The sequence below is a fragment of the Nicotiana sylvestris genome, chromosome 3 (genome assembly GCF_000393655.2).
Source record: "Nicotiana sylvestris chromosome 3, ASM39365v2, whole genome shotgun sequence".
Taxonomy (NCBI): Eukaryota; Viridiplantae; Streptophyta; class Magnoliopsida; order Solanales; family Solanaceae; genus Nicotiana; species Nicotiana sylvestris.
Window position 1 is genome coordinate 174,626,223 of NC_091059.1, and position 12,939 is coordinate 174,639,161.

The window sequence follows — 12,939 nt, forward strand, 5'->3', positions numbered from 1 at the left end:
GTTTAACTTTTACATTTGTAAAGTCTCAAATTGAGGGTTCCTCAAGTTGGAGAATCTAGTAATTCTCCCAAAAATAGTCATATTCAAGAAGTTAACCATATTATCCATATTAAATATTATTCGGGTCAGGTAATTTATTAATTTTTTTCATTACCCACTTTTAACCTGACTTATATCCCATCCGACCCATTTGTTTGCCATTAAATACATGGAGTATAAATTATGGATAAATAGCAAAAAAATAGTAGGCTTAAAAGTGGCTACTGGTGCAATACTCCGTCGTTATTCTGCAGCCGAACTGCCCAGTTGTCGACTTCTATTAGCACCAAAGCCCAACACAGCAAATAATAGAAGTATACTAGAGAAGAATCAAGATTCAGCGGCGACACACTTTCACAGGTAAAACGGAGAAGGACGAAGGAGAAATCTGCAACTGAAACATACAGAAATGGGATTGAAAATTGGAGGAAGAGTTCAAAAAGTGAACGGAAGAGAAGTTAGTTACGGTGAGTTTGTGGAGAAATATATGGCCCAAAACCAACCTGTGGTTCTTACTGGACTTATGGACGATTGGAGGGCTTGCAAGGACTGGGTCTCTCCTAATGGAAAACCTAATCTTCACTTTATCTCCACCCATTTTGGGAAATCCAAAGTTCAGGTAAGATAGGATTTTTTTTTCTTCCAATTATATATTTTTGGTTTGTGGTCACTGGTCACCCCTGCTGGTGATTTGCAGGTTGCGGATTGTGGGACCAGAGAGTTCACTGATCAGAAGAGAATAGAAATGACTGTTTCTGAATTCGTTGATCATTGGCTTCATCTTTCTTCTGCTAATAATGGTGGTAACTGTGACTGTGGTGCTGCTGGCAAGCCTTTATTATATTTGAAAGATTGGCATTTTGTAAAGGTATCAACTTTGGATCCGCCTTGTATTAATTTATCGATAAGTTAAGACCTTTACTACCTCCATCCGTTTAAAGAGAATTTGTATAGTACTATATCTTATGGTTGTCTCCTGCTGCTAAGTGTAAATTTAGCAGATTTTACATGTTTCTCTTGCTGATTTAGAAAAATTGTAATTTCTTTTAGGAGTATCCGGAGTATATTGCATACAGAACTCCCGTGGACTTTTCTGATGACTGGCTGAATCTTTATCTTGACAAATTTCATATGCATAATGATCCTGATACATACAGTGAGAGAAATGAAATAAGTTGCTCTGACTATCGTTTTGTATACATGGGAGCAAAAGGTTTGACCATAGGCGCGATAAATTCTTTCTTGTAAGACATGGTTGTTATTTTCCATGGCTCTAGCTATGAATTAGTTTGCTTTTCAATCAAATACCTAGTACTTTCGGGAAGTGTTTAATGTTTTGAAATGGATACAGGAACATGGACACCTCTTCATGCTGATGTATTCAGGTCATACAGTTGGTCTGCAAATGTCTGTGGAAAAAAGCAGTGGTATTTTCTGCCTCCAAGTCAACATCACTTGGTTTTTGACAGGTAATACTACATCTTTTTGTGTTCTATGGGCTTTCTTCAGACCCTTTTTCTTTTCCTGCCAACATTGTTCCTTGGGCTTTGGAAATGAGATTAAGTTGAAACTGTGAATGTTTGGAAAACATTGTCTTAGTGACTCGGAAAGCAATGCACACTGCTGAATTTCTAGTGTCCAGATCCAAAACAGATGTCCCATATCAACTCAAACATGTAATCTCAGCGTTGATAACTATTAACTTGTAATGCCACTTATGATTGGTTAAAAGAAGCAAAAGCTTCCTTGTTTTGCTATAAGTATTTTACTGAAACAGGGAAAATGATGTTAATGGGACGAATGATGCTTAGTATTTTCTGCCAGTTCATATAATGTATACTCTTTGTTGATTCAGGAATATGAAAAGTACCGTATATAACATTTTTGCCGATGTTTCTCAATCAAAATTTCCTGGATTTGAAAAGGTAAGTTACTAATTACTTTTCCTATGTAGTATGTCTCTATGGCAATTCTTTCTTGGGATTCAAAATGTTCTTTCAGTATTTAATTTTTGACTTCCATCATGAGTTCAGGCTGTCTGGTGGGAGTGCACCCAAGAGGAAAATGAAGTAATCTTCGTGCCCAGTGGATGGTATCATCAAGTTCATAATCTGGTATTGTCGCTTTAATTATGGAGTACATGATTATCTCTTATCTGTTATGGCCTATGTTTCTTCATAGAGGAGAAGTGATGTACATTTTTTCATTCAACTGACAAACTTGAGGAGCTTACCTTGTATTAAGTAAAGTGTCATAGCTCCTTCCATTACTACACTATTTTCTATAGAGCTGAACATATTGCGTATAGTGTTATAGTGCTAAAACTGAAACAAGTAAAGCTGTAATTTGCTCTGTTGGAAGGTTGTAATCTTGAGTTGCGGAAAGGGATCTAATAACAAGGTGGTTACAGTCCTAGTTACATCATCACACATTAGATGAGTATAAAGTGCTTGGATTCAGATGAGATGTCTTCCAAATATACTGGGCATAACTGTTTAAGATGGATAGGTTATCTACATATTATTGGTAAGCAGACACTCTACAATAATTTGTTCTGGATCTGTTTATCATAGCATTTGACAATAGATTCTGGGAAAAGAAGGATCTTTTAATCGTATTAATATGGCTGTTGGAAGGAAGATAAGATCCATTTAGGCATGTAATTAAGCTGAAAATGCATTTGAGAACAGCTCTCTCATGTTTATTTCGAGGATCTGTGGGTTGTATTTCTGCTAAATCCAAATATGTAACATGAATTTCAGGAGGATACCATATCCATAAATCATAACTGGTTCAATGGATATAATTTATCGTGGGTGGTAAGTAATGTTGCTGTTAAATGCTTGCTCACAAGCCTTTACAGAGAGATAGTGATTTTCTTTTTCTTCTGAAACTAATCATATCTATATGTGACATCAGTGGGATTTACTTTTGAAAGACTACACTGAGGCTAGCGATTACATCGAAGACCTCAAAGGATGTGATGATTTTGAGGAGCTTTGTCAGCGAAACCTTGCAGCTAATACGGGTGCGCTCTAGATTAAAAATTTATAGTATGTCCTTTTAGATAATGGACGGGTTGTGGGGGTTGTAGCCCACTAATTAATCATGTGTGTAGCTGAGTTTTAACAGGACAATTTGAAGAAAGTCCTGCTTTGGCTTTGTTATCTTTTGTTGAAACTCCCTTGTGAGCGCACTTACAGAAGGAAGAACTTCTAAGTATCTTATTGTACGTAAATATTATATAAATCTAGCTGCAGTCTCTTGTGTACGTTTCTCTTTCTAATTCCTAGGATAGTTCTAACAATTTTGTTATCATGTTCTGAATTCTGATTGATACTGTCACCATCTGGCTAACTTGGCTATCTTCCTTTTCTCTCGTAGGAATGAACTTCTACGACTTCTTCATTTTCATTGTGCGCTTTGCCTTTGCAAATGTAGCCGTACTTCATAAACTTGGCCATGGAAAGAAAGAACCAAGTCGGAAATCCTCAGAAATGATTCAGCACATATATTTCAACCTCGAATCTATAAGAAGTATTGCTGTGAAGATGAAAAACATAGATGCAGGTAACAGACAAGGTGTTTTACTTGATTTGAGGAAAAACCTGGAGGATCACTCGTTTTTAGAGCTCTATGCTGCCGTTGGGAAAACATATGAATTGATACATGAACAAAGTGAGGTGACCCAAGCATTATCGCAATGTAAAGAGTTGACGTTTTCTAGTTTGATTGGATCCCAAGTTCAGAGTTCTAAAGACCTAGTTACCTTTATCGATGATGCTCTGACAGAATTGGGTGGTGCTTTCTCTGGTTAGAAATGCCTGTATACAGTATACATGTATGAAATATGAAGCTCATGTTTTTTTGCAAGGTAGTAGCTTGCTATCCATAGAGGAAGGCATGCTGATTCTTAGGGGTCGTTTGATTGGTGCGGAATAAAATGCAGGATTATTTTATCCCGCATTTGTGTTATGGGTATTAATTAGTCCAGGGAACCATTTTGGTATATCCCTTACAAAAAAGTGGGATAGCTAATCACATGGGATATCCCAACCCATGGGCCTTGTCTATCCCATACCCCTAACCAAATGACCCGTAAGGAATATATCGGGTGTATTATCACCCTCTTTGGCTCTCTGTCTTTTCGCAATATATGGTAACGTTTTTGTTCCATGTAATTTGCTAAGTATGTTATGATGACTACATTTTTTTTCTCCTTAAAAGCTTGTAAATGTTGGAAAAGTAAACATTCCCTGGGTCTTACTAACAGCAGTCATGGTTTGAACTGAAGCAACAGTTTAGAAGATTGCTAGGGAAGTATTAGACCTTTGTTTTTTGTTATGAAGTATAAGAAAAGTATCAGTTGGAAAATGTAGGGGAGATCATTTGGCTTGCTAGAAAACCAGGGGCGTAAATCCTGTTCTCTTAACTCTTAAGTTATGAGATATACTATTTTCTTCTGTAAACGTTTGTCAACTGACCTAACAATTGACATGTTGTTTAACGGGTACATGCAACAAGTCTCGTCTTTGAATTTACGTATATAGTAATAGTTTCTTGATAAAAACCATGTTTCTTGATTAGTGAACTTTGACTGTTTCCATTTATTGGATGCTTTTGTTGGGTTGACTGGGCCTTGATAACTTCTACTATTGTAATCACAACAACCTGTCTTGTTGGCGACTCTTTGATTATTAAATATTGCTTCTTTTCTTTTGTCTTGAAGCTGGCCTTAAGCCTGGTAGATGATAGTACACCTTCTATTTAATACTTTCCTTATTAGTCAGAGATTAACACATTTTTATATTTAGTCCATTTAACTTTAAACTTTTTCCTTACTGAAAAATTCATAGAACCAAACAAATATTATGAATATTTAAGAACACAAGTGTCAAATGTCATATAATTACATAAATATTAAGACCATAAGTTTTAAAATAAAAAAAAATCTTAAATTTCATGTCACGTCAAACTAGGCTACATAAGTCAAAACGGAGGAAATATAGTATAATGCCCGGGAAGTTAGACTTATGTATGTAGTATTCTCCCTATGCTTCCCACATGCAAATCTACATTATTTACCATCAGCATCTTACTAGAAAATTATTTGAAACTATGCCAAAATCTGTAATCCCACTGGCACAGAATAAGACAGATACATTGGGTAATTGAGTTTCTCAAGATGCTGTTTTGGTCATTACACCTAGGACTTTTAACTCCCAAGTTCCAAGGGTAGGTGTGGTTTTACAATTTTTCTACACATCATTTCCATAATAAACTAAAATAACATAGATGTAAATTGTAATCAATACAATAGGAACCATGGTATATTATCAACTTCTTACCAAAATTTACATGATCAGCTCATGATTGGTCAAATAAGTAATGGATGAGCTCTTTGGAGCAAAGCAAACTTGTTATCTTAAAAAATCTAAGAAATGACTCAAACCTTCTAAATCCTAGGTCAAAATAGGGACACAAGAAAAGAAAAAAGAAAAAAAAGGGGAGAAAAATAGGATACTCTACAAGACCAAAATGAAATTAATTGCATTAATTTTTTTTTCTTTATGGGCACCTTGAATTTCTTCCAGGACCACCATAGTAAAAATAATTACCCCAAACATTATTTTTTCCAGCTCTAATATCATAGCAATTAGGATGGTCAGCTAAGAGATGAAGATTTGACAAAGGAATCAAGTTATTATCCCAGTCAACTACTTGCAAATTTCTGAAATAAGAAGCCTTGCCAAAACCTTCATCTGCAAAATGTCCACTCCCCATTTGTGTTGAAGTGTGATATCCCATTGATCTTGAGTTCACTATTTCTCCTCCAAATTGTATCATGCTTGCATGTTTTCTCAGATGGCTGAACAAGAAATCTGGCCAGTACCCTACTAATAAACCCGACCCGAATTCTAGCCACCAGTGTCCATGCTTTGGGTCCTACATACAATCCAAAATTAATTCTTAATGTTATTTCAAGTAAGTTTCTATCATTTTGATGTTAAAGAAAGCTATACATATGTATGTATATATATATATATATATATATATATGAGGTTAACGATCTATATAAAGTGACGAAGTTAGAAACTTTTTCAAGAGTGTTGAAATTTGAAAGAAGTGGAAAAAACTCCCGACAAAGGGTGTTCAATATTTGTTATATACCTTTAAAACGTAATATTTGACCTAAATACAGTGTAATTTTTCGAATAATGGTGGTCAATTGATCACCCTTATAATCATGTGGGTTCGCCACTGTCTATATATTTAGAGTACCAAAGAAATTCTAGAATATATCAGTTCACATAAAAAGATAATGACAAGTAACCGTTAATAGAAATTGGGATAATATTTTTTTAAAATAAGGCAAATTATTACTATCTATTATAACATGTTAAAATAAACTGATACGAAAGATTGTTATAAATTAAATCCTATATATTTCTGTCGAAACTTGTTATGTTGCAAGGAAGAAAAAGATTGATGCAAAACAAGAATATACATAAGAGAAACAAGTGTGGAAACAAGAAGAAGAATAGTTCCAAATCAAACTGTTAGCCCTAAAAGTTGTTAGGTGTCAGGTAGTAAGAAAATAGAATATAAAATTGAAGTGGAAAATGGAAAATTGACTCAGCGGATGCTTCTCTTAGCAATGTAGAGAATCTTGCAATTTAGAACTATTATTAAACAGTGAGGAAAAAACCATATGTAAGGAATATATTATTGCGTTTTTGTCAGGTAATGACAATGTCCCTACGCATGCCTCAACCCCAATTATTAGTTTTTAATTTCAATCCTCCCTTTCCCTACCCCTTAAAAGAAAAAGGAAACGTACTTGATAGGCATTTTTTTTTTTTTTTTTGGGGTTGAGGAAGTGCAAAACAGCTAAAAAAATTCCTTTTTTTTGTGGGGTTATAAAGATGGAGAGAATAAAAAATGTTAAAGTTAAAGGGGACTTAAATATACCTTCCATATCATTATGCCAATATCAAATTGTCTACCATTGACATTTGATCTTGGAGATATTGCTGCCCCCATTGCAATCCTGTTGTTTGTTTGAACGAAACCTGAGCATAATAAGTTGTAACATCCAGTGGCTTGGTATGCATCCGTCTGCGTTTTGAATTATATTACGAGTCTAAATTTTATGCATTGATGATATAAAAAATATTTTTGCGCATATAAACATGAAGAAAATAAAATTCTTACCGTCCAATAAGTGAAGAATCTAGGATAGTTGTCTCCATAAAGTTCTGGGCTGACCTGATGAACATGGCACTTAATTAATTTACTAAACTTAAAATCTCTGTTGACTCATAAGGCAATCCAAAATTTATAAAATATTAGCTGTCATTGTGGTATATGGATATATATATAGTTTGTTATGACAACTAAATTAGCTGATGTTTCACTTTCAAATGAAGTCTTGTACTGATGATGTTACAGCTTAGCACCAATAATGATATCTTTACTTGAAAGGGGAAACGAAAAGACTAATAAAGTAGGTTGAAATTGGACTTCAAGGAATTTTAAAAAATAAAACAGAAACTTTTCTTTTTCTTTTTACAACGATGGTGCTCATTTATATACACCTCAATTAATTCATTGAGTGCTCACTATAAAAAGAAATTACCATAACGCTATAGTTAAACTTCTCTATAATTGCTTTGTCTGTTCCGATATTTTTGGATTGTTATAGAGAACATATATTATAACGTAACATAAAAATTTAGTTCGAAAATGAAGTGTATAGATAATGACTGTTATATAGAGATTTGACTGTATTTTATTACTACTAAAATTTGCGCCCCTTATCCTGCCATAATTATTTTCGATCTTTGATCTCTAGGCTACATCCTTCCGTGCAAAATCTATTTCTGTTGTAACCCTAATTTTAGTTTGGTAGAGAGACAAAGAAGTAAAACCATGAAGTTGGGACTTAAAATTTATGGCTTGAATAAAACATATACCTGCCAACCAGCTTCAATGGTATTAAGATCATTGCCAAAGGTGCCAGAGATGACCCAAAGTTGTGACAGACTGAATTCATATTGGTCTGTAACTCTGGGTGTCCACACATTAATGCTTGCCTTGGCTCCATAATATTGATCTCCATTCACGAAAGCTACAGCATGCTGCCATTAAAAGACATTTTCACATTGTTGGAAATTCAAATTATAGACCTTTTAGACAGATTGTACACTCCTCTTTAACAACATTAAAACTGTTACCTCCTAATCCTACGTTGCTTTTAAAAGCAATGTCTTGTTTGCAATTTGCATCTTGAAAGTGACATTTTGACTGTTGTTTGACTGTTATAACATTCAACACTAGTTTATCTTGAAAGTGTTTAATTAATTTTTATAAATATGAATTTTTACAATATCAAAGTTGATGTGCATAAATATTCTAATTATTACCTCATGATCATTGCTCAATGTATCGTGTCTTACACCTCTTCTAATTTTTCTACCAAATCTTCGGAAAGAGCTAGTTCTTAGGATATCTTTCTCTGTTGTTCTCCTTATTGGAACAGTTCCTTCAGGGCATAATTCTCCAGAAACTGTCCAAAGTTGTAAGCTTTCTGCCATTTCATTCATTGTGTCATTACCTTTAGGCCTCTTTGGAGGTTCCTGCATTGCATCAAAGACAATAAATTAACGCCACCTTCATTTCATGGTTTAACAGAAAAAGAAAAAAAAAATGTTCTTTTAACTCTGTGTTTAAACTAAGGGCAGCCCACTGCAAAGCTCCCGCTATGCGCGGGTCTGGGAAATGCCAGACCACAAGGTCTATTGTACGCCTTATCCAACATTCTGCAAGAGGCTATTTCCACGGTTAGAACCTGTTACTTTCTGATCACATGACAGCAACTTTACCAGTTACGCTACGACTCCCTTTTTAATTTGTGTTTACCCTAAAGAGAAAACTAAAGTATTCTTTAGCAAAATACCAATGGCTTCATTCCTTTGAGCTGAGGATGGTCAAAAGCTGGTTGAAGGTGAGATAAAACACAATCTATTAGATCCCCATCTGGACTCTGCATCAAATAAAACACACACACATACACACAATAAAAACCAATCTTTTGTAAGATAACCTAAAAAGCTGCAATCTTGAAAAGAAAAAAGAGAAAAAGAAGAGTGCCTGAATTGTTTTGACTGCAGGTTTGTTGATTTTCTTGAGGTAAGACCTTATTTTCTTGAGTTTCAACAATTCTTGCTTTGGCCGGAAAGTTTGATTTGCCGGCAGATTTTGACTTGAACCCTTTAGAGTATGTTCCGAGACAACAGTAGTACTAAATGAGGAAACAAGAAGCAAGAAAGCAACAAAGGAGAAAATGATTGAATTTGAAGAAGAAGAAGAAGTCATGATTTTGGGATGTCCTTTTCTGATTGTTTCTTCTGTTAACATTGCTTGTGTGTTTGAATGTATTGAGGTTGTCTTCTACTGTGATAAGAAGCAACAGAACAAGAGAGTTTATTCCAGAATTTTGTCCATAGAAAAACTTCCTGATCTTCCATACAAAAAATAAAAAGGAAAGAAGGAAGAAGACAGGAAGAAAGATTCAAAGAGTAAGTTAAAACACGGTTACTCACTCATCATTTTCAAAATTGTTTATGGTTTTTTTAAAGGCTCAATTTTTGACAGAGAAAAACAACTCTATTCCTACAGATTCTTTATTTTTTGTGTGTGTGTCTTGGTTTTGTGTTCTGACAGACAGAACCTCAGTTCAGGCTGAGTTTGTATTAAAATAGACCCATGATAAGTTAGGGGGTGTTAACCCCACTATTAGTATTTTTAGTCAAAAGTTTGGACCAATTCTTTATTCTAATGCTATATTAACAAGCACTCAATAGATAGCACAACAAACTTAACTAGAGTTTGGACAAAAATTTAGTTGAAATTTGAAAAAAAAGATTTTTGAAATGGTATTGAAAAATAATTTTTGAAAGTAGAAATTGTATTTGGACATGCATTTTATTTGGCAAAAAAAGTTGAAATTTTTTAAGTGGAAAACAAAATTTCACTAATAAACTAGCCTAAATCAAATTTTGAGAACTTTAAAAAAATATATAAACACTGATCGTATTCCATAAACAATCAATATTTTCAATAAAATTTGAAAAAGAAATTACCAAAATCTATAGCCAATTGAGAGCTTAGATTCTGGTGATTTTCAAAAGAATTGTTATTTTATTTTATTTTGGAGGGAGGGGGATTCGCTACTACTGTTGTTACGGTAGCTTTTCAGTAGAGCCGTCAATATGGGCTTGGCCCGTTGAGTCAGCCCAGCCCACCCCGTGATTTAACAGGTTTGGGCTAGAATTTTTGGAGCCCGTTTAAAAATGAGGCTTTTAAGCTTGGCCCGAGTAAGCCCGTGGCTCGTGAGTTTGACTGAGACTGGGTCGGGCTGGCCCGTGGGCCTAATAAAATATTTATTTAAAATATATAAAAAATAAAAAGTATATTGCCTTTAGAGATGGAAAATCAGAATTGGATCTTTACTAAGAGGAACCAAAACTTGATCTTGAGAAGTTTCAAGAGATGATGTTGTTATGTATTGGAAAGACCATTCTAGAAAATATCTCGATCTTTCAATGATGGTGCGTGATGTACTTAGCATTCTTATTACAATTGTATCATCGAAATCAACATTTAGCATTGGAGGCATGTTCTTACAAAGTACAGAAGTTGCATTTATTATGAAAATGTCCAAACACTTGTTACTACTCGAAATTGGCTGCACAGGTTTTTCCGAACTCAAACTGGTAATATTTTTTTATGTGAATTTAAATATTATTAAGTTTTAAGATTTAATTATTTTTAATATTTAACTAATTAATATTGCATATGAATTATAGATGAAAGTGAAGATGTTAAGACAACCTTGTCACAAGCGGATTCAAATGTGTTTGATAAAGATGATGTGTTAGATATCTCATAAGCATCATGAATGTTCTCTTGAATAGTTTGTTTTAAGTTTTGACTTTTAGTGAATGAAATATAGTCCCGTCTTTTACTTTTTTTAGTATTTATTGTGATATATTGGAACAATATAAAAAGTTATTAAGTTTTGCAAATTTTTTCCAATAAGATATTTTTAAAATTTTAAATAATTATCTTTTTTTAGGTCAAAACTTAAAGAAAAAATATAAAATTATATTTTTAAAAATGATGAACCGGCCATGGGGGCCCGCAACCCACATAGGGCTGGGGTGGGCTGACCATTATAAGGCCCATCAAAATGGTGGGCTAGCCCAGCCTAGCCCGTCAATTGCTAAAGCCCACGTGGGATGGGATGGGCTAGCCCGGTCCGACCCATATTGACAGCTCTACTTTTCAGTCTCAAACGAATTAAGGTCGATTATATGAATTATTATAAATCTATGTTTCTCCCTTTAAATTCATATTAATTGGATTAATAAGGTACCAAAATTAAAATAAAAGACTATGCACTTAACTTTGATTAGTTATTTCTTTATACAACTTGTTTGGATTGTTGTTACATGTGGTTTCATAATGTATCGTATCGTATTGTATTATATTATATTGCATTGTTTGATGAAGTCAGTGACGACTCTATGGTGAAGCAAGCAAGGCACTTGCTTTAGGCTCCCAAATTTGGGGAGACCCATTTTTTAGCATTAATGGATTTATGATTTCTTTAAAAAAATATATTATTTTTAATAGAATAATAATTTTTTTTCATATAAAGAGAAAGATAATTTTAGTACATTTAAATTATCAATATCAGAATGATTATTATGGGATGTATGGATAGTTGTAAATTATTACACTCTCTTTCTTATTTTTTTCAAGTCACAATTTTTCTTTCCCTAAGACTTTATACTTTCTCTTTAATTTCTTTCTTACTATCTTTTTCCAACAATAAAAGGTAGCTAGGAAGGAAGCTAAATTGTCGATCACGGATGCTAAGAATGCGACTTATGGTCGTATGTACGAGGAATTGGGGGAAAATGGCGGGGAGAAGAAGTTATTCCGGTTGGCCAAGTTGAGAGAGAGGAAGGCATGAGATTTGGACCAAGTGAGATGCATTAAGGACGAAGATGGTAGAGTACTGGTGGAAGATGCCCACATTAAGAGGAGATGACAGACTTACTTTCATAAATTTCTGAATGAAAAAGGAGATCGTGATATTGTACTAGGCGAATTGGAGCATTCCGAGAGTCATCGTGACTTCGGGCACTGTAGGTGTATCGAGGTCGAGGAGGTCGTGGGGGCTATGCATAAGATGAGTAGGGGCAGAGCGACCAGGCCAGACGAGATTCCGGTGAAAGTTTGAAAGTGTGTAGGGAGATCAGGTGTAGAGTGGATGACTGGGTTGTTTAATGTTATTTTAAGGCGAAGAGGATGCCGGATGAGTGGAGGTGGAGTACGGTGGTTCCATTGTATAAGAACAAAGGTGATATCCAGAGTTATAACAATTATAGGGGTATCAAATTACTGAGTCATACCATGAAAGTATGGGAGAGGGTGGTTAAAGTGAGAGTGAGGATGACAATGTCTGTATCCGACAACAAGTTCGGGTTCATACCGGATCGTTCTACTACAGAAGCTATACACCTTGTTAGGAGGTTGGTGGAACTGTACAGAGAGAGAAAGAAGGATTTGCACATGGTGTTTATTGACCTAGAGAAAGCGTATGACAAGGTTCCTAGAGAAGTTCTCTGGAGATGCTTGGAGGCAAAAGGTAAGTCGGTTCCTTATGTTATGGCAATTAAGGACATGTATGATAGGTCTAAGACTCAGGTTAGGACAGTAGGAGGGGACTCTGAGCCTTTTCCGATTGAAATGGGGTTACACCAAGGCTCTGCGCTGAGTCCGTTCTTATTCGCCGTGATGATGGATGTGATTGATTATAGGCTATAA

General features: G+C 34.7%; 3 protein-coding genes across 3 annotated transcripts; 2 read left to right on the forward strand and 1 right to left on the reverse strand.

The window, feature by feature from the left end:
* Positions 1-235: 235 nt before the first annotated feature.
* On the forward strand, positions 236-4,314 carry LOC104217007 (arginine-specific demethylase JMJ20). Its single transcript, XM_009767161.2, has 9 exons — positions 236-658; positions 737-907; positions 1,090-1,252; positions 1,391-1,508; positions 1,895-1,964; positions 2,073-2,153; positions 2,802-2,858; positions 2,959-3,067; positions 3,424-4,314. The coding sequence occupies exons 1-9, from the start codon at positions 449-451 to the stop codon at positions 3,855-3,857; spliced, it is 1,413 nt and encodes a 470-aa protein (XP_009765463.1). The 5' UTR covers positions 236-448; the 3' UTR covers positions 3,858-4,314.
* A 1,027-nt stretch (positions 4,315-5,341) lies between these two features.
* Positions 5,342-9,796, reverse strand: LOC104217006 (protein neprosin-like). Its single transcript, XM_009767160.2, has 7 exons — positions 9,193-9,796; positions 8,999-9,085; positions 8,466-8,678; positions 8,016-8,180; positions 7,255-7,308; positions 7,012-7,158; positions 5,342-5,985 (listed from the first exon to the last, which is right to left on the reverse strand). Exons 1-7 carry the CDS (start codon positions 9,457-9,459, stop codon positions 5,608-5,610), a joined length of 1,311 nt encoding a protein of 436 aa, XP_009765462.1. The 5' UTR covers positions 9,460-9,796; the 3' UTR covers positions 5,342-5,607.
* Positions 9,797-12,570: 2,774 nt separating this feature from the next.
* Positions 12,571-12,939, forward strand: LOC138888386 (secreted RxLR effector protein 78-like). The gene has a single exon (XM_070170242.1). It carries the CDS (start codon positions 12,571-12,573, stop codon positions 12,937-12,939), a length of 369 nt encoding a protein of 122 aa, XP_070026343.1.